We start from the raw sequence: 21,005 nt of genomic DNA on the forward strand, positions 1-21,005 counted from the left end.
GGCTTAATTTATAGTTGCCGATTGAGCAAGCATTCCTGGCTTTTCTTGCTAGATGGCGCTGCTTTCTAACAAAAGTTAGTTTCGAGATTGCCTTGTGTGGTAAAAGCTCTGTACGCCAAGGCCACTGCCAAAGAAGAAAGATTTTAAGTTAGATCAGCTTAAATACTAACACTAAGTTATTGGGGTTGTTATTATTTAGTTGAATTTCTGTCCTGCTCCTCAAGACTTGGGGTGAGTATCAAAATACTTAAAGCTGACCGTAATAACAGAGAGCGATCTCTACCAGAATTAAACATCTTGAAAGTGCCCCTGATCTCAGTTGGAGTGATTTATGCCCATCTCTCTCTCTCCACACACACACACAATTCTAACCAATGAGGTGTAAAAGTGGCCAGCTTGTTCTCGTAATAACCAATTATATTAAAATTATCCTCTGGTTGCTTAACCTGTTGATGCCCAGCCCAAATATTCAAGTTCAGTGTTTGGTGGACCTTACGGGGCAGCGAGTCCCTCAGTGATTGGGAACTGAATACACTTTGCTTTGAATGTTTGTATGTATGTTTTGTATGTTTCCTGGCTCTTGAATGGTATAGCCAGTGCTTTCCCACCCCCTAAAAAAATGTTTAGGGGTACTCTCATTTCCTAGTCATATTGAAATACTGCCCCTCAATGAGGCCAAACTTAGATTCACAAATGTTTAGGGGTAAGTGTACCCCTGCGCCCCCCCCAAAAAAAACACTAGGTATAGCCAAGAGTGCTCTCTTGTCTCTGTGTGTGTGTGTTTTATGCAGGGGTGGCACCAGAGAGGGGCAGTGGCAGCCCCACCTGACCCCCCCACCTGTTTATTTTTCTTTCTTTCTTTCTTTTAACATTTGGGACACAACTCAACCACCTAGAAATATACTCTGCCTCTTCTTTGCTCTCTTCTCCTCCCCCGATTCATTTTCCGCTGGTGTCACCACTGGTTTTATGGAAGCGATGGTTTCAGGTAGGGAGATGAATGCTGAGGTGAACTCTGGCGCGTCATAGAAACTAAGAGCACAAAAGGCTTAGGGCAAAAACCAAAACACAAAATTCCCCGCTGCAAGCTTGACAAAACCGAGATAGGAGAAATGTGGCCTTCCTTGTTCCTTCTTTTGCTGGAATTCTCACATACGTTGTGGAATAAAGCGATCAACTCTGTCTTCATGTTTATTGATTTCTGCAAGTTTCCCTGCGTGAAAGTACTTCTTTGATGAATTGCAAAACTGGACAGGTTTCTTATGATACACACACACACACACACACAGTAGTAATAGTAGTAAATGTTTGGATAACACTCTCAAGAGTTCAAAGCACTTAATATGCATTCACTGTTCAGCCAGATGCATGTTATCTGCTGGTTTTCATTCACACATATAAGCGTAAGCCAAGTCTGACTTCCTTTGTCATTTTATGCTGACTTCTAAGCTCCTTGTTTTTGACATGTTTTGGGTTTCTTTACCAAACATCTACCAGGAGTGTCATAAGCAAAATAGCAGATGGCATGGTGGGGCCGCTCTGCTCACCTGACTTCCCTTCAGCTAAGTTGCTGCTCCGTACCAGGATGGTTGGCACAGTGCTACCGTGCTGGCAGGAGCACCGGATTGGCTTGCTGCCACCTTGCCCTTCCCTCTCTCCATCCTAGTATGCAGCCGAGACAGCTGGAGGAAGGTCAGGTGAGTGATGTAGCTCCACCATGCCACTCACTAATGCAAACGTATTACCCCTGACCTTCATCAATAGGGGGGTTGCTCTTGTTTTACTTGAACAGGATGTAAAGGGTTGTAGAATCCTAGAATTGCAAATCTGGAAGGCACCCTGAGGGTCATCTAGTTCAACCCAATGGAATGCAGGAATCTCAACTAGATCATCCATGACAGATGGCCATCCAACCTCTGCTAAAAAACTTCCAAGGAAGGAGAGTCCATCACCTCTTGTGGGAGTCTGTTCCGCTGTCAAACAGCTCTTCCTGTCAGCATGTTCTTCCTGATGTTTTTTATATATATTCAATATCTTTTGTAAAAGGAAATCTATTCTGAATACCAAATTCCTCTTTGGTCAATGGGACAACTCTTTATTGTTTTGCAAGCCATTTGATGCCTTTTAAGGTCTGCAAATGGGTCATGTGGCTCTGTTGCCATTCTTCTAATCTAATGCGCCGCCTTCCAGATTTGTGAATCTCTGCATCTGATCTCCACAAGAAGTGTAATGTTTGCATTGTTTTCATGTCATTGCACTTCCCCAGAAACAAACTTTTTAAATTATTTTTAAGCCAGTCTTTGGGGTTGTGTGTGTTTCCCCTCACAGCTTTCCTTGCACCCCCTGACCTTGTGTTTATTTGTGTAGAATGTTTGCACAACCACTACTGGGGGCTGCAACCCCATCTTCAAATGTTCATTGAAAGGATGAAAAATGTGCCTTCTTTCCCATATTGGTAAACAAATGGAAGATAATGCAAGGAAATGTTTTGACCCAGTGGTTATTTCCATGGAATAGATGGCATAGACAGTTTCATGATAATAATCTCAGTTTGGAAACATTGACTATTCAGTGGTTCTCAACCTCGGGTCCCCAGATGTTTTTGGCCTACAACTCCCATGATCCCTAGCTCACAGGACCAGTGGTCAGGGATGATAGGAGTTGTAGGCCAAAAACATCTGGGGACGCAAGGCTGAGAAAGGCTGACTGGTCAGTGGAAACATCCCCCTCTTCCAAAGTTATCACAGAGCAAGTTTAGCATCCTCCTGTTATATTAGTCAGCCACTAGTTCCTGAATCATCAGTCTCTGGCTTCTGGACTGATCGTATCCATGGCCCTTTCTAATAGGAAAGGAGAGATTACGTAGAGGAGGGTAGTTCATTTGATTTGTAATCGGCCACCCTATATGGTTTTATTTCATCTCACTTTTTTTGGAGGGTGGGGGTTCAATGGAGAGGAAAGCAATTGCAAGGAAAAGGAGCAAGCAAGCTCAAGGGCTGCACAGACAGCAGCAACCAAAAGTCTCTATTTTCCTTTCTGTCTTTTCTTCTGTGACCAAGATGCCCGAGTGCTGCTAGTGTGCTGACTTCTTCCTTGAAAGGGCAGCAATGGAGGGGGGGGGGGAGGAAGAGATTAAGGTCATCAAGATAATACAAAGAATATTCAAACTGGAAGCAGAGTTTTGTGGGGGATATATAGAAGGTCTGTTTTTCCAATAGTATAAGTCATCAGGCTACAGGAGGATGTAATTTGCAGATTAGGGAAATGAACAAAGAGGATAAAATTAATTTTATAACAGGGAGGAAGAAAGTTCGTTTGAAGGGAACGAAGTAAAAAATGGATGGGAAAGCTCCCATAAAAGGGTTCTGGTTGATACAATCTGACGGCAGATTTAAAGTAAGCTGGAAATATCAGCAAATAAAAAGAAGTATTTTTCTCTCCCTCTTTATCCTTGTGGTATAAGCTGGTGCGTCTCCAAAGTTTGATAGTCCTGGCAGTCAGTTCCCAGAGTGTGGGTGGAGATGGTGCAGAGGAAGGGACAGGAATGTCAGGCGCTGGTGCAGGGCCAGTCCTTTCCTCTCTGCATAGAGGAGGCAGGCCTCACTCTATCAGTCTGTAAATCCTGCAAGGGAGAAAGAACAACCCTTTTAAACAGCCTCAAATCCTGTCTAAAGTACTCATTAAGCTCAGTTATTTTCTACTACCTTTCTCTGGCTTCCAAAGTCAGACACCCAGCGCCTGATAAACATCATTGCTCATATTGTAAGACAACATATTTTGTGTGATGCTGGAAGGACCCAGATGCACTTTGGCTGCACACATACTGTGTATTTAAAGTACATTTCCTCCTCACAAAAACCTGGAAACTGTAGTTTTAAAGGGTGCTGGGAATCGTAGCTCTGTGAGGGGGGGGTACACTACAGTTCCCAGGATTCTTTGGGGGAAGCCATGTGTTTTTAATGTATGGTGTGTATGCAGCCTTTGAACGTCTTGTGACTTTTTCTGGAATCTGTTTGCATTGTCACTCCAACATAGCCACTCTCTTTGAACCAATCATAAGGGTATAATCAGGGTTCATGCCTTTTCCTAGTCATATTTTCTGTAGATAGAAATATCAGTCTTGTAGCCTTTTCTTGCAGGGCTGATGCTCTAATCCAGGGAGGATAACTTTTGGCCCTCCAGATGTTGCTGAATGGTATCTCCCATGGTTGGCCATGATGGCTGGAGCTGACAGGAGGCAGAGTCCAACTGCACTCTGGATGACTACAGACTCCTCACCCGTGTTGTTATTTTGTAGTGCAATATCTATGCATGTCTACTCAGAAGTAGACTTATCTGGGGTCTAGGCCCACGCAAGCGAGTATAAGATTGCAGCCTTCCTTGTCCCTTTCTTTACCTTTCCCAACTTTCTTTGTAAGGAGAGCCAACCAGAACAGATCAGGTTCTGAGAACTGACTTTCTGACTGTTTCCAAGATATAAGTTCCTGGCTGTTGCATGCAGAAGCAGCCCTTAGAGTATTTATACAATCAAACACCCCCACTAATAACGGCTGCAAGGCTGGAATGTTTAAAATTTATACACTGCACACAGATGTTAGCATCCGTGGAAACTGGTATTACAACTCCTGCTTTGGAGCCTGGGGTACTAATAATCAAAATATGTCAAATCTTGTGGAAGTTGTTGGGAAAGGGACAAGTATTTATTAGAAAAGGAGAAAGAAAAGAGAAAGAAACCTATATCTTAGTCATTCAGGGGAGAACTACAAAAAAACAAAGGAAGTTGCTTGGCTGGTCAACTGTTCCGGGTGCAGTAGCCAACGTGGTGCCCTCCATATGTTGTTGGATGACAACTCTCATCAGTCCCAGCAACCATGGCCAAAGGCAAAAGAAGAGTCCTGCTGGATCATGCCAATGACTAGTCCAGCATCTCTTCATACCGTGGCCAATCAGATGCCTTTTGGGAAGCCCACAAGTAGTACCTGAGAACAACTTCACCCTGCCCATCTGTGATCCCCAGGAACTGATGCTCAGAGGCGTTCTGTCTCTGAATGTGAAGGCAGAACGTAGCCCTCACGGCTAGTCACCATTGATAGCCTTATCCTCTGTTAAATTGTCAAAACTACTTTTGAAGCTATCTAACTTGGTGGTCGCCGCTACCTCTCGTGAGAGCAGGTTCCGTAGTTTAACTACACACAGAGTGAAGAATGTGCAAAAGGAACGATTGCATGCAGTGACCAGAAACCTACACAATACTAGGCTCTACCTCTGTAGCTGGAGGCAGCCATGCTTATGAATATCAGTTGCTGGAAACCACTAGAGGGGAGAGTGCTCTTGTGCTCGAATCCCGTTTGCAGTTTTTCCATGGGTCAGCCACTGTGAGAAGAGGATGCTGGACTAGATGGGTCATGGACCTGATACAAAAGGGCTCTTACGTTCTTATGGAACTGTTTTCTTCCATACAGGGTAAAAAGGTAAAGAACCCCTGGATGGTTAAGTTCAGTCAAAGGTGATTATGGGGTTGTGGCGCTCATCTTGCTTCAGGCTGAGGGAGCCAGTGTTTGTCTGCAGGCAGCTTTCTGGGTCATGTGGCCAGCATGACGAAACTGCTTCTGGCACAAAAGAACACCGTGACGGAAACCAGAGCACACGGAAATGCCGTTTACCTTCTCACTGCAATGGTACCTATTTATCTACTTGCACTGGCATGCTTTAGAATTGCTATGTTGGCAGGAGCTGGGGCAGAGCAATGGGAGCTCACCCCGTCGCGAGGATTTGAACTGCCTTCTGACCGGCAAGCCCACTTGTTACCTTTCTTCCATACAACTGATGTACAAAAGAAAAATTCTTAATTTACTTTTTAAAGAAATCTAATCCTAATTTAATAAATCTCCTTTACATAAAGTGGAATAAATAGGATAGCTTAGATAGAGCAGAATATATAGAGTAAGACTTCCATTCGGCCAGTGTAAGTTAAAGGTTCACATACTCAGTACACCATGAGTAAATTAACCTAATACAAGTCGTTCCTTTACCTATTTTGGATCGCCATGCTGGCATTTCTTTTTCCAACATGTAAAAAAATTCATTTCTTAATTGGAAAAAACCCGCCTTGCTGATGTTTGCTTGCACATTTATGCAGTAATGCCATGGAGCGGGTGTGCTTCATTTAAATAAATACTTTACCAAACCTCTATTTTTCCACTTTATTTAACATCGGTTCATGTTGCATTAAATTCTCCTGAACTGAACTGTAGCTTGTGTATTACCCTGCTGAAGATTTTTATGCAAAGGAGGGGATAACCCCATTTCCATGCTAAAGTTGCCTTAGCATCCCAGATGAATTGATCTCGCATACCAGTGTTATACACATGACAGAGCAGAGTCTGCAGGAGCTGAGTCAGTCTTGTTGTGTGCCTCCGGTCAATCTGTGCTTTCTTTAACAGGAATAACATTCGAAATCTTCAAAGATTGTAGAGATTCCACCACTGAGAGATTATCTTTGAAGATGTCAAACACTAGAGTAGACGGGCTAGTTTCTGAGACAACCATTGACTCTGCTTTCTCTTAGAGAAGAGGGGCCATGGATGCTGGTTTACTTTTGTATTGGATTTCAGTACAACTAATGTTCCCTCCATGCTCCTACCACAGGCTTGCCATTTTATCATGTGGCTGGCCTGGCCTGGCAACAGCACCTAGTATGCTTAGGCAAATACCAGGTTGACAGGGGCTGACACCCCTTGCAGACATCCCTCCTTTTAAAACTGTTCTCTCTTTACCTAGAACAGCGTAATACAAATGGAAACAATTGCTGTAGCTGCCAACCATCCTCATTTTCCCAGAATGCCTCTTGGCCCTCCTTTGGTTTGCAGCATACCCAGCACACTAGTACAAAAGTTAGGAAGAAAGAAAGACAAGAAGGCCCCAGGGTGGCACAGTGGCCACCTTGGACCTTGCCCTGGCCCTCCTCAACCCTGGCACCCCCTCTGTGCCTGCCACATAATATCTGGAGAATATAGACACTACAAAATGAGGGTTGGAGTAAGTACACTCACTAAATTTGGTAGATGACACCAAACTCATCTGGTTTGAGGGTTTGCCTGTGAGTATTTGAGAACTGGACTTTGTGGGTCAGAGCTTACTTTTATAATGAGTCTCTATTTTATAGAGATTTGAGAGCACTTACATTTTGTGTGAAGTCCACTGTTCCCAGAGTCCGCAGTTTGTGGGGTCACAGCAGCCATTGCAGCTTCAGCCCAACCATTCCTGCTTTCCATAAAGATTGGCTTGAAACGAGGCAGGTGTAACTGCTACTGGTCTTTCTCACTTTTGGAAGGAGAAGGGAGCTAGCAGGCTGAAGCGGGTCTAATAACTGCCTGCCATGGTTTGGCAAATCCTGATCATGTACTGTTTTACGTCAATTACATTTGTCATGGTTCATCTCAGTTGTAATGCCTGTCGGTCAATTACACAAGTTTGGCTGGCTAAAAACCCACAAACTAAAGATGGGATAAACTTCATTTCATCCCAATCTGACAGAGTTCATGAAACTATCATTCTGGTACAGATCATTTGTAACCTGGGAATGCAACAAACATTTGTATAACATAGATGCATGGGTTATCTATGGGTGTATGCACCCTGTTATGTGTCTACTCAGTGGCAAATCTGGCTTTTCATTAGTTTTGATTTATACAGGAATTTGTATCTCACCTTTCTAGTGCCTGAGAGCAGTGCTTTTTTCTGGGGGTACCCAAGTGTACGCAGTACCAGCACATTTTTTCTAGAAGAAAAGCACTGGTTAGAAGTATGGCACTTAATGTAACAACTTAATGGCGACTGGCACATATTTTTTTCTAGAAGAAAAGCACTGCTTAGGAGTCACACCGGGTTGCTAACAACCACTACAAAATACAATACTTTCCAAAAATACCCTATATTAAGAACAGAAACTGGTGCAGCAGATTCAAGCAGGCACGGGACAAAACCAGTTCTCTGTTTGCTAAATCAGAAGCCCATCTAAACTTTCAGGACAGGTGTAATATGATGCATTTACTACAGTGGTACCTTGGGTTAAGTACTTAATTCGTTCCGGAGGTCTGTTCCTAACCTGAAACTGTTCTTAACCTGAAGCACCACTTTAGCTTATGGGGCTTCCCACTGCCTCCATGCCACCGGAGCATGATTTCTGTTCTCATCCTGAAGCAAAGTTCTTAACCCGAGGTACTATTTCTGGGTTAGTGGAGTCTGTAACCTGAAGCGTATGTAACCCGAGGTACCACTGTATTTACTATTGCATTTGGAGCCAGCACAGTTTCAAGGTAGCGCCAGCGTACCTTGTATTGTGATAATCCCGTCAGATGGCTAATTATGGCATGTGTCATAGTGGATGGGCCTGACCTCATCAGGAATGGATGCAGTTGGCATACCAGCCTAAGCTGGACAAAAGCACTCCCAGCTGCAGCTGCCACCTGAGCATCCACAGTAGCTTTCAGCACCAGGGACAAGAAAGGTACGCAGACCCTGAATTCTAAATTTTATTGCATAATTGGTCTGAATAATAGAAATGCTTGTGCGTAGCATATCAATAACAAGGGTTTATTTGAGGGAGGGAGGGAGAGTGAGAGTGAGAGAGAAGGGTTCTGAATACTTTGCTTTATTGAAAACTTCCACCAATGCTTCTGTTGCTTTAGTTAATCAAATTCTTCTATTGCTGCAGTGGGAGTTTAACGCATTCTTGTAACTTCCTGTCTTAGTCCCAAAGGTTTAAACATTATTTCATAATTAGCCTTTACAGTTATGCTATATGTTCAGAAAGGAGGGGAGAAAGGAGGAAAGTAGCTTCCCTTCCCCTCCTTTTTTCTTTTTACAGGTAGAATGATTGTTTCTATCTGGGGATTAAAAAAGAAAAAAGAAATGTATGCATGTATGTCAGAGAGAAAGAGCAAGAGTTGATCTGCTCTTTTTTTTTTAAATAAAAAAAGTTCTTCTTCCGTTAACACAAGAAACACCAGCTCGTGAGCATTGGTGGGATCCTATTTGGGCACATGCTAGGCTGAAGGTAGAAAGCACCATATGAGACTAGCCAGGGGCAAGATGCTCCTGTTCTACAGCAGCAGCAGCAGCAGCATAAGGGGCGGGGTCAGAAAGAGTGACAGCAGGGCCCTCTTGGTGTCCGCAGGGCTGCGCTCACTGGGATGGAGATGGGTGAGGTGACAATGAGCTTGGGGGAGTTCTGTATTGGTTTCCTATTAAGTGTTTCTGCAGAAAGTGAGTTGTGCAGCCACCTGGTGTGGTCAGACAAACTGCATCTCTCCCACTCTCACTCATTATATATATAATAGGGTACAGGTAACAACACATTGAGCATATCACCATTTTGTACAAATAGACTAACTGAAATTAACACTGCCAGATCCGTCATTGACAGGATAAAATCTGACAAAAATGTGCATTTTTCACTTTTTAAAAATTCAGGCTTTGTGTGAGTGTGTGTTTAAAGTTGTTTTGGCTTTAATGTATTTTTTAAAGCATTAAAAAAACCTTTCAAAAATTGGAGCAAAGTTAGACTGGGATAATTTTCCAGCAACGTTTTGAAAAGAAAATATAATTATAGAAGAATACAGGATTCCCTGTGTGTGAGCGGGTGTTTGTGTGTTACAGTTTTGGCAAATAGTAAAAATGTAGACTTGCCTTACAATAGCCCTACTAGGAGCCCATTTCCCAAATGTTTTGCTTAGAAGGAAGTTATCTGCTTTGGCTCAGCCTATAGCCGAAGTCTTTGTAGGAACATTTTCTGAGGGGCAAGAAAGAACATGGGAATCAAATGGTTAATTTCTGCCTTCGGCACCAGGAAAAAAGAAAATACATGCAAGCAAGGAAAAATATTAGTCTATGTCTTTTGAAAGCCTCTGAAAAGATTTGTCTGAAGCGTGTATTTTAATGGGAGCCATACAGGTGTTTTCTGAGCTGTGGAGCGCCTGCGAGCAGGGCCTGGGGGCAAACCCAGGAATATGGTATAATGTAACAAGAAACCTTCCTCCACCACTCTGCATGCTTCAGTAGGAAAATGCAAATCAACTCATTTCCTCTTTTGAGGAGGACTTTAGATAAGGGGTCCTGGGGCAAAGTAACCCCTTGCGCATTCCTTCTTCCATCAGCCATTCTCCTGCTTTGCCTAGAATGTGCTGTGGGGGTAACAGCAGGCACTGAGATGAGGGAGCAGATGCATACTAATGAGCTGGGGGTATAAGAAAGAAGAGCCGTGTGTGTGTGTGTGTGTGTGTGTGTGTACGCACACACGCCTATGTGTGTAAAAGGGGAGCTGCTCTTTTTTTGCCAATTCTAAGCATGTTCAGAATCAGGTTGTCCAAAAGATTTGTTAGGAGCCAATTGTGCAATGCTCTCACTCACTGACAGTATCCCTGCATGCGCACATTGAATTAATCTCAACTGAAAATCGCTGCAACCTGAAAATAAGTCATCTTGCTCCCCTACCTCTGTGAAAAACGCAACAGACCCCTGTACTGCTAAAGAGGCATGCTTATCACTGAGTCAGTTTCTGCTTCCTGATTCATTCCACCCCCCATTTTGTTGTTTTATTTTATTTCATGCGAGGTTAGAATACTGTGTTTTGTTTTTCCATTTATCTGGAAAGGCAAAATACAGTGGTAGCTCGGGTTACATACACTTCAGGTTACATACGCTTCAGGTTACAGACTTCGCTACCCCAGAAATAGTACCTCAGGCTAAGAACTTTGCTTCAGGATGAGAACAGAAATTGTGTTCCGGTGGCGCGGCGGCAGCAGGAGGCCCCATTAGCTAAAGTGGTGCTTCAGGTTAAGAACAGTTTCAGGTTAAGTACAGACCTACAGAACAAATTAAGTACTTAACCCAAGGTACCACTGTACTCCCATATTCATGTTAAGCCTTTTAGTGGTGGTTTAGTGACAATAATCAATGCTAGTCATCATTATTACTGTTTATTTCCCATTTTTTCAGGGGACTTAGAAATGATTTTCATATGCCACAGATTTTTCATCCTCTTTACTTGTTTAAAAGGTGGTTCCCCCTATGCAACTACTAACTACTGCTTAGTGCAGAGATAACCAACATAGCGCCCCCAGATGTCGCTGGATTACAATTTCCATCAGCTCCAGCCAGCATGGCCAATGGTCAGGGATGATGGGAGTTATACTTCACACCATTTGGTGCACACAACATTGGCTACCCCTAATTTAGTACTATGCAGTTTAAGGTGGATACAGACATCATCATTAGGACTGTTGCTGACATATCCACCAAGCCCATTGGAAGGTAAGCTCAAATGAACAAAAGGAGAGGCAGAGAAATTATTGTTCATCATCATTGAAATATGTTGCTATAATTAAAGGTACAGTCAATGCTTTAAAGAGAATCAGGCATTTGACTAACACCACAATCATAGCATGGACCTACTCAGAAGTAAGTCCGACTGTGTTTTTCAACTGGATTGAAAAATTAGAAGGTGCTTCCAGAGGTATTTCAAACAATTATATACACAAGAAAAGCAGAATGAAATGGACATTGATAAATTCCTGGAAATAAATGGACTACAAAAAATTTCTCAAGAAAATAAATTAATGCTTGATTACAAAATAACGGATCAGGAAGTAGAAGGGGCCATACAGAATATGCAATTAGGTAAATCTCCAGGACCGGATGGACTGACTTCTAGATACTACAGAACTTTGAAAGAATGGTTAATACAACCATTAAAGGAAGTCTGTAATGAAATATTGGAAGGGAAAAGGGCACCTGAGTCGTGGAAAGAAGCATATATTACACTTATACCAAAATCAGAGTCCGAAAAGACGCAACTCAAAAACTACCGCCCCATATCACTGCTTAATGTGGATTACAAAATTTTTGCAGATATTTTGGCTAAAAGACCAAAAAAGGTGTTAGCAGAAGAAATCCATAAAGACCAAGCGGGCTTTCTCCCGGGCAGGCATTTGTCTGATAATACGAGGAATATAATTAATATTTTAGAAAAGCTACAAGTGAAGATTAATACCAAAGCAGTTTTGATTTTTGTGGACGCGGAGAAAGCCTTTGACAATATTTCTTGGAGTTTTATGAAGAAGAATTTATCGGGGATGGGGGTTGGTAAAAGTTTTGGAAATGGTATAGGTGCAATTTATTCAGAACAAAGGGCCAAATTAATTGTGAATAATGTAGTGACGGAAGAATTCAAGATTGAGAAAGGAACACGACAGGGTTGCCCAATCTCTGCATTGCTTTTTATTTCGGTCCTGGAGGTTCTGTTAAATATGATTAGAAGGGACCAATTGGTTAAAGGTATACAAGTGGGAGCTAAACAGTAAAAACTGAAAGCATTTGCAGATGACTTAGTACTGACTTTACAGGAGCCAGAATCAAGTACGAAAAGAGTACTAGAACTGATTCAAGAATTTGGCCAGGTAGCAGGTTTTAAGTTGAATAAGATGAAAACTAAAGTCCTGGAGAAAAATCTGAACGTGATTGAGAGAGAGAAGTTTCAGAGAGAGACAGGTCTGACATTGGTTAAGAAAGTGAAATATTTAGGGGTTAATATGACTGCTAAGAATGTGAATTTATTTAAGGATAATTATGAAAAATGTTGGACTGAAGTGAAAAAAGATTTAGAAATATGGTCAAATTTGAAGTTATCGTTGCTAGGCCGAATAGCTGTGATAAAAATGAATGTATTGCCAATAATGTTATTTCTGTTCCAATCACTGCAAATTTTGGACAAAATGGACTGTTTCAAGAAGTGGCAGAGAGATATTTCCAGATTTGTCTGGCAGGGCAAGAAGCCCCTTATAAAATTTAAGATTTTAACTGATGCTAAAGAAAGAGGTGGATTTGCCCTGCCAGACTTAAAACTTTACTATGAATCAGCCGCTTTTTGCTGGCTGAGAGAATGGATGCTTCTTGAAAATACGGATGTTTTGGATTTGGAAGGTTTCAACAATGTATTTGGTTGGCATGCATATTTGTGGTATGATAAGGTCAAAGCACACAAAGCGTTCAAAAACCATATTGTAAGAAAAGCACTGTTTAATGTCTGGATAAGATATAAGGATCTGTTAGAAAATAAAACCCCAAGATGGCTGTCACCTATGGAGGCAAAGGCCCAGAAAAAACTCAATATGGAGGCCAAATGGCCGAAGTATTGGGAGATCTTGGAACAAGAGGGTGACAGATTAAAATTACAGAGCTTTGAAAAATTAAAAAACAGAGTGCGAGATTGGCTCCATTATTATCAAATAATGGAGGCATATAATCAGGACAAAAAATTAGGTTTTCAAGTGGAAAAATCAAAGTTGGAAACAGAATTGTTAGACCCTAAAGTTAAGAATTTGTCAAGAATGTATAACTTGCTATTGAAATGGAATACTCAGGATGAAATGGTGAAATCTGCTATGATTAAATGGGCACAGGATGTTGGACATAATATTATGATGGCTGACTGGGAACAGTTATGGACCACTGGTATGAAGTTTACGGCATGTAATGCCTTAAAAGAGAATTTAATGAAAATGATTTACAGGTGGTACATAACACCAGTCAAGCTTGCAAAAATTTATCATTTGCCTGATAATAAATGTTGGAAATGCAATGAAACTGAAGGTACTTTCTTTCACCTCTGGTGGACATGCCCAAAGATTAAGGCATTCTGGGAGATGATCTATAATGAAATGAAAATATACATTCTTAAATATACATTCTTAAAGAAACCAGAGGCCTTTCTCCTGGGCATGGTGGGCCAATTGGTGCCAAAGAAGGACAGAGTTTTTTTCATGTATGCTACAACAGCAGCAAGAATACTCATTGCAAAGCACTGGAAGACACAAGACCTACCTACCAGGGAAGAATGGCAGATGAAGCTGATGGATTACATGGAATTGGCGGAAATGACTGGTAGAATCCGAGACCAGGGAGAAGAGTCGGTGGAAGAAGATTGGAAAAAATTCAAAGCTTATTTACAGAAATATTCTAAAATTAATGAATGTTAGAAAGATGCTGGAAAGAAGTTATATGACTTTAGTAGAAATATTATAAAGAATTAAGTATGAATAGATTGATATTGGGTAAAGAGGTAAATTTAAGTTTAAAATTGCGTTAAGTTAAATTATGGAACTAAATTTGTGAAAGAGGGAAAGGACTTGCTGGAATATTTAATTGAACTAGAATACAAAAAAGGAGGTGTGAGGAAGTCGAGGAAATAAGCAAATGAAAGATAAGGATATGAAAACATGTGGTTCTTCTGTATGTTTGTTTGTTCTTTTTTGGGTTTTTTTTCTTTTCTCTTTTTTTGTATTGTTGATGTTTTGTACTACTGTATCTATTTTTGTCTTTGAGGTTTTGTAATTGTTTATTGCTTATATTTTTCTCTTGTTTCTCTTCTGTTTTTTTGTAATGTCTAAACTTCAATAAATATTTTATAAAAAAAAAGAAGAAGAAGTAAGTCCGACTGTGTTAAATGGGACTTATTCCCTAGCATGTGTGTTTAGAATTGTAGGCTTAAAATCTCTAGGGCTCTGAGGCTGCAATCCTATACCCTCTTACTTGACATTAAATCCCATAAAACCCAAGGAGACTTACTTCTCAGTAGGCACAAAAAGGATTATACTGTGATTCTATTAAGGAATTATTAGCTGCTTAATCAGCTGCCTTTAAATTGATTGATAAATTGACTGATTATGTTTACATATGCCCCAAACTTCAGTATAGGTCCATTTTTTGACATACTGAAGGAAATCTAAGAGAAAATTCAATAAACACACACAACTTCTCAGCATTAGGAGGAAATAACGGATTAATATGATGAAAGCTTGCAGCCCTAGTATTCACTGGTGACTGTGGAATTCCTGATGACTGTGGAATTTGTGTTTCATATTAGACAGCCACTTTCGGGGCCCCCAAAAGCACAATTTACACCTTATAAGAAATGATACCCTGCTTATACCACTCTTGGACTACTGAAAGCTACTGAAATTGCCACACTGCTGGACAGATTTTGTGCCCTATGGTGACATAAAATTAAAGCACAGTCATGGCTTTTCCATGGGTGCTCACTGTACATGTCCAGATCATCATGATGATTCTGTGGAAGAGGCTAGAGACCACAGATGTGGTGCCTGCAAGGCCCAAACTGGGATCCCATCCCCAACCTGATTATTACCCAGCAGTGGTGGCCTAGTGAGGGTGCTCGACCTTCCCCTTTCATAGAATCATAGAGTTGGAAGTGACCCTGAGGATCATCTAGTCCAATCCCCTGTAATGCAGGAATATGCAGCTGTCCCATATGGGGATCGAACCTGCAACCTTGGTGTTATCAGCACCATACTCGAACCAATTGAGCTATCCAGGTGCTTTGTTTGACTGCTGCTCAGCAGACATGGACTTCATTGTGCAAACGCACACAGACAATGAGTAATAAAACAACTCAGTTGATCTGGATAACCAGAGGTAGGTATTTCAGCAGCTACTGAAGCCACTTCTGAAAAGGCATGAAACAAGCCAGAGTCTCTATAGCCCCAGTGCACTGTTTTCAGCATCTTTATTACAGGAGTGGGAATGGGAATGTGCTATTTTTGCCTACATGCCATATATTCCTTTGATGCTGTCTTCTTCGTACCTTTACCAGTTGTGGCCAGTGTTGTCCAGCAGGCAAGCATCCCAGGAAGGCAACAGAGCCCAAGATGAAGGCGCCAGATGAGAGTGGAAGGGAATGGTCCAGCAACAATAATTCTGCTTCCTCGTTGTTCTGTTCTCCTCTCGAAGTGACTGGTGCCGTCATGGAAATTGAAATTTCTAACCCTCAGACCAGAAACCTAACTTCACAGACTTACTTGGTATGTAAAAATATTCCATTTAAATCAGCAGTAAAGCTAACATGAAAGTGCCAATAAATAATATATGCAAAGAGTTTTTTTTATCAATATATAAAGAAAATGTGGAGTTGTGAAGCTGTTGAAAACAAGCATTAGGAGATGTAATGAAGCAGGAATTAGAACAGCACAGTTCCTCTGGCCATTATAAATGAGAACACCGGGTACCTTGAGAACAGGAAAACTGATGAGTACAGTCTGTTCAGGAGAGAAGGAGGGAAATTTCCCCCAGGAACACATTTCAAATTACTTATTTATGAACTGATGAACTGGGAGACCACCTATAGAGAGATAGGAGCAAGCAGTCTGCTGCAGACAGCTACAGAACTCCGAACTAATTGTGCTGCTGTTTTCTGTTATAACTCCTGCTATCCAGCTGGGCTTTGGAAGCAGGAAATTTAGGCACCAAGTCAAAGTCGCGCTTTCCCTCCTTCTCGCCGGCATAAATATATATATACATGGGTATGTTAATCTGGCAGAACCACTGGTCAAGAGCCTGGGAAACAGCTGCTGCCTTTGTCTCGCAAAGTGTAAGGGAGGGGCAGGGTATAGCGGTGGGCACGGAGGAAGAGGACTTTCAAAGGAGAAACAGGAGTTGAACAGACTCCTGGAACACTTTCTGATCAAAAACCAAGGTACCACTGTATGTACCACACTTTGGGCTTGGATGATAAAGGGTTGGTTATGAATATATTAGCTGAATGAGTCAATCATAGTCAAACTTCTTTCATTACATTCCCTCTAGCTACATATAGGGAAGAGGTCACATTTTCTATAAAAGATGGAAGACCAGGAGCTTTGGGTGTCTTCTGCCTTTGTAAATTATGCTCATGCAGGACAATCATATTTGTATTGTGGTGGCCAATACAAATCATTTGTGGCTAACTTTGGAGAGCACAAACAACTTGGATGTTTCAGGCATCTGAATTGGGACACAAAAGAATCAACACCCATCTAAGAACACGTCCCTGCATTAGTTAGCAATTCAGAATGATTTCCAAAAGCAATCCGTAAGTCTCCAATGATATCTGTCTGACAACTACTTAATCTCACCGAGAACTGGTGTTAAACGACCTGTCATCAATACTGCTTCATGGTGCTATGTCTTGAAAGAAGGGGATGGGGGCTTCAATCATTTGGAATAAATTATAACTTTTTTAGAAGACTGTCTGCTGATAGCATTACTATACTGAACGGAAGATGACAGTTACCATGTAGACAGGGTGGCACAATGAAAACTGCCAGCTACTAGTAGATTCCATACCACTTTTGGGCTGCTGAGCTATCAAATTAATGTCAAAGTAATTGTCACTTGTGAATATAACTGCCAGCATAACCAAATTTGGATTTTTTAAATAAAAAAAATAAAAGGGGAAAAACACTGCAGTTGATCAGACTCACAAACTGTTCTGTTCATTTTTTAAAAGTTTCACTAAGTCCATTAAATACTCCTTTCTTTCAGAGAAATTGTTTTCTTTAAGTTTAAGCAGTGTAGAAAGTTTGAAGGCTTGGATTTAGAACCAATACCTTGTGTGTGCATGCGCACGTGCCAATCATTTAATAATTACTAGTTTCCTTGTTACACAGTTATTTATGTATCAAAACATTTACATCCCGACTTTCCATTGGAAAATAAATAAATCAGAACGCAGCCAGTGATCATTAAAATCCAGCACAAATATCAAAGCCAGAATGTAATCAGAACAAATTAAATCCACAACAATCTATCAAAATGACATCAGCAAATGAATACACATTTACTCCAGAGCCATCATACAGTTAATGGAAGAACACCTTTTCGGCAAACCAGGGCTTCCCATCTACAAGTTCAATGAACGTAGAAGGGAAGAAGTAGGATCTCAGCCACAAGTTATGCTTGTTCCATGTTGCTGCTGATCATATACCTTGTTGCCTTTGCATTTGGCAGTAGTGTAAAAGGGAACTATACTGAATACGGACCATATCTCTCTGCTCTGAAGTAGTGATAACATCTCAAAATTTAGAGGAGTAATGATAATGTTTCAAATTTAATGGACTCAGAGCATCATTAATATTATGAGTGTGCATATTTGGGCAAGTCTCTGTTTAATTCAGGCACAATCACATCATGTTTTAATGTCTCCCTGAAACTGATGAATGAGATTTGGAATTGGGTGTCATCAATATGCAGTGACAATCAACCTTGTTTTTCCTTTATATTCCCCTTAAGTAGTATTTCCCAGCTTAGTGCCCTCCAGATGTTTTGGACTACAAATCCCATCGGCCTCCGCCAGCATGGCCATTAAGCAGGATGGCCAAACTTCTGGGGAGTTGGGGAAGGCTGCCCTAAAGGACCAGATTCACAGACTGAGAGTGCTTACTGACCCAGCGTTGTAGCTAGAGGCTTAAGTGGCATCATTGGCATGGAGTAACAGAGGTGGATTCAGGAGAGCGCAACCAGTTCAGTCGTACTGGACATGGAGCCTCGGGGCTGCAACTCTGACTTACTACGGAGTGTGAGAGGCACTGGATTTTGGCACTGCTTAAATTTGAGACCCCAAGATCCACCACTGGGAGTACCATTCACCAGCTGAGCTTGGTGTGCAAGCTATTGTTAGAGAAAGCTTGCCTATGGTTTTCCATATGTTTTCCATGTTCCTGCCCTAAATAATATTTGTCTAACCTGAATGACTTGACAAGTGGGTTAGGCAAATTAATTGAAGGTAAGGCTACCAATGGCTCCTAACCCCAGGGCCAGCATCCTCCCATGGGGCAGCACTCCTACGGGTGCCCCACCCACCACTGCCGATGCTAGAGAAGTGAAGAGAAGTGGTGGTGCTGACTTCTGATGAGAGCTCGGGGGGTGGGGTGGCACCTCAGGCAGTGAAATGGACCAGACCACTCCTGACCAACTCTGATGGGTATTTCAACCTCCACAGTTGGAGCCAGTATGTTTCTGAATACCAGTTGATGGAAACAATGGGGGAAGATGCTCTTGCACTCAGGTCAGGCTTGTGGGCTTCCCATGGGCTTCTGTGATGGACCACTGGCCTGATCCAGTAGGCTCTTCACCAGACATTAAAATGTCTGTAAAAATGTGTCATCAGCAAATTCTGTGATGCGTCCAGCTGAAATCAACAGAATTGTTGTGACTGACTTTGGTAGTTTATGAGAAGGCTTATGGATCCACAGTGAAGAACAGATGGATCCCAACAGGAAAATCAACACTGCTGTGTAATATATATGGACGACATGAGGAATGGATAAGCCAATGGGTCAGGCGATTAATTGACAGTGTGCTTGATGATACAATGGATGGGTGAGTGGATAGATCAATGGATGGATTAATTGACCCCCCATTTTTTTTATAAATTTCCCATGAAACCATGCCTACAATAGTCTCTTGGAAAAATGACCATAGCAAGAATACAGTCAGTTTGCATCTGTGATTGAGAGACTGGAGTGTATCTTGCTGAAGAATAAAATGTCTTCTGCTAATAACAATTGAAAAAACAAGGAGGAAAAGTTGCATAGAAAAATTGCAATTCGTAAAGTTAAAATGGCATTACATTTAAAGGATAATTTTTGTGCATACAGGAAAATGCTGCTGCTGCTGCTGAGTCAAGGAGAGCATGGGATTCCTGAAAGGTCTCCTATGAAATAAGGCATTTGCTCATTTTGGCAAACCAGGGCCTCAGTAGCTTCACCCTCCGACTTTGCACATTGCAGGCATGAAGTGCTATGATGACTAGGCTCCCTAGGACTATTAAATGTGCACTCTTCTTTTAGTAGCATTTTTAATAGCTGTTAAGGAAGACTCCTGGGAATTTTTGGCAGGGGGAAAAATGCTTGGAAGCTTAATTTCTATATGAACGTACCCTGCAGGCCAACAATGCAAGATCTGAATGAATTTCGTTCTCATGCATTGTAAATGGGATTACAATGAAAGCTAGAAGGGAGTTCGTTCATAGATAAAATTGTATATATTCTTGCAGTTCAGTGTGGATACAGTTGAGAGGCAATGTGGCTGTAGTGGTTAGAGCAGGAAAGATCTATGGCCAAATCTTCAGTCAATCACTAAGGTCATTGGCTGCCTTTGAGCCAGGATAACTAATTTGTCCAGAGGATAAAGAGTGGGGGGACCCATATACAGGCACACAGCTCTAAGCTCAGTGGTAGAAAAGTGTGTGTGTGATCAATGTGGACAATATTGATAAATGCAACATACTTTGGCTTCAGAAGGACATGGAACAGTCCCGCCCACAGGCAGCTGACTTACTAGATTGGAGAAGTCTTGTGTTTGGTTGACATGTTCTATATTATACTAATGGTAATGGATTATTGCCATGCTCTCCTGAAGCAATCACAAAAACCCCCAAACCAAACCCCTCACTAAAATTTACGTTTCTGGTATCAGAAATGTTCAGCCTTGAACCTCCAGACTGTCTATTTAAATGCACTATGGATATTATCAGTAATGTATCAAGCTGTCTTCATGCAGGATGGCAGAAATGTCTTCTGTACTTATTGCTATAAAGCATTTTCCCCAGTTTTTATTTATATGCACATTAGCAGAGTAGTCTTGGAACTGTAGCCAGCAATTGGAATTGGAAGAATATATATATATATATATATATATATATATATATATATACATATATTTCTCTAGCCAGTGGCTGGGGTGCTTGAAAGGAAGCAGTAGCTCTATTTAAACCATCAGCATCTGGATAAATTGGAAATAATTCTCTATTTAGAAAGCAATATGTAAGCCACTTGGCAGTCTGGGTCCCAGCATAGCAGGGTTATGCTAAAGAGATTTTTAAAATTTCATTTTCTAGGCCTATGCGACCAAAGACATAAAATTTAACTTTATACTTCTGCTATTAAACATAGTCCTAAGAGGGAGAAAGGCTCGTTTTTAAACTTCCTCAAGTGCAATGTGGAACAAAAATTCACACACATGAATAGTAACTGATTCACAATAAAGTGCTTTGCACAGTGTGATGCCAACCACTACCTACTAATGATTAGTTGAAGTATCAACAACCGGCTCAGGCTGCAATCCTGTACCCACATAGCCCAAGTGAATGAAATCGGACTTACATCTGAGTA

General features: G+C 41.4%; 1 protein-coding gene across 2 annotated transcripts in view; it reads left to right on the forward strand.

The window, feature by feature from the left end:
• Window positions 1-21,005, forward strand: part of LOC308467519 (uncharacterized protein) — a 151,440-nt gene that overhangs the window by 54,737 nt on the left and 75,698 nt on the right. Inside the window, exons 1-2 of one of the 2 annotated variants that reach the window (XR_013981185.1) lie at window positions 8,446-8,509; window positions 15,671-15,878. Coding sequence is in view for 1 of the 2 variants with exons in the window: in XM_080989312.1 (XP_080845438.1) it covers window positions 15,671-15,878 (208 nt within the window). In the remaining variant the exon portion in view is untranslated. Of the gene's footprint in view, window positions 1-8,445; window positions 8,510-15,670; window positions 15,879-21,005 lie in introns of those variants that run through there. The other variant, XM_080989312.1, reaches the window with a different exon arrangement.

The sequence above is a fragment of the Podarcis pityusensis genome (genome assembly GCF_964106645.2).
Source record: "Podarcis pityusensis genome assembly, chromosome: 2".
In the NCBI taxonomy this organism is placed as follows: domain Eukaryota; kingdom Metazoa; phylum Chordata; class Lepidosauria; order Squamata; family Lacertidae; genus Podarcis; species Podarcis pityusensis.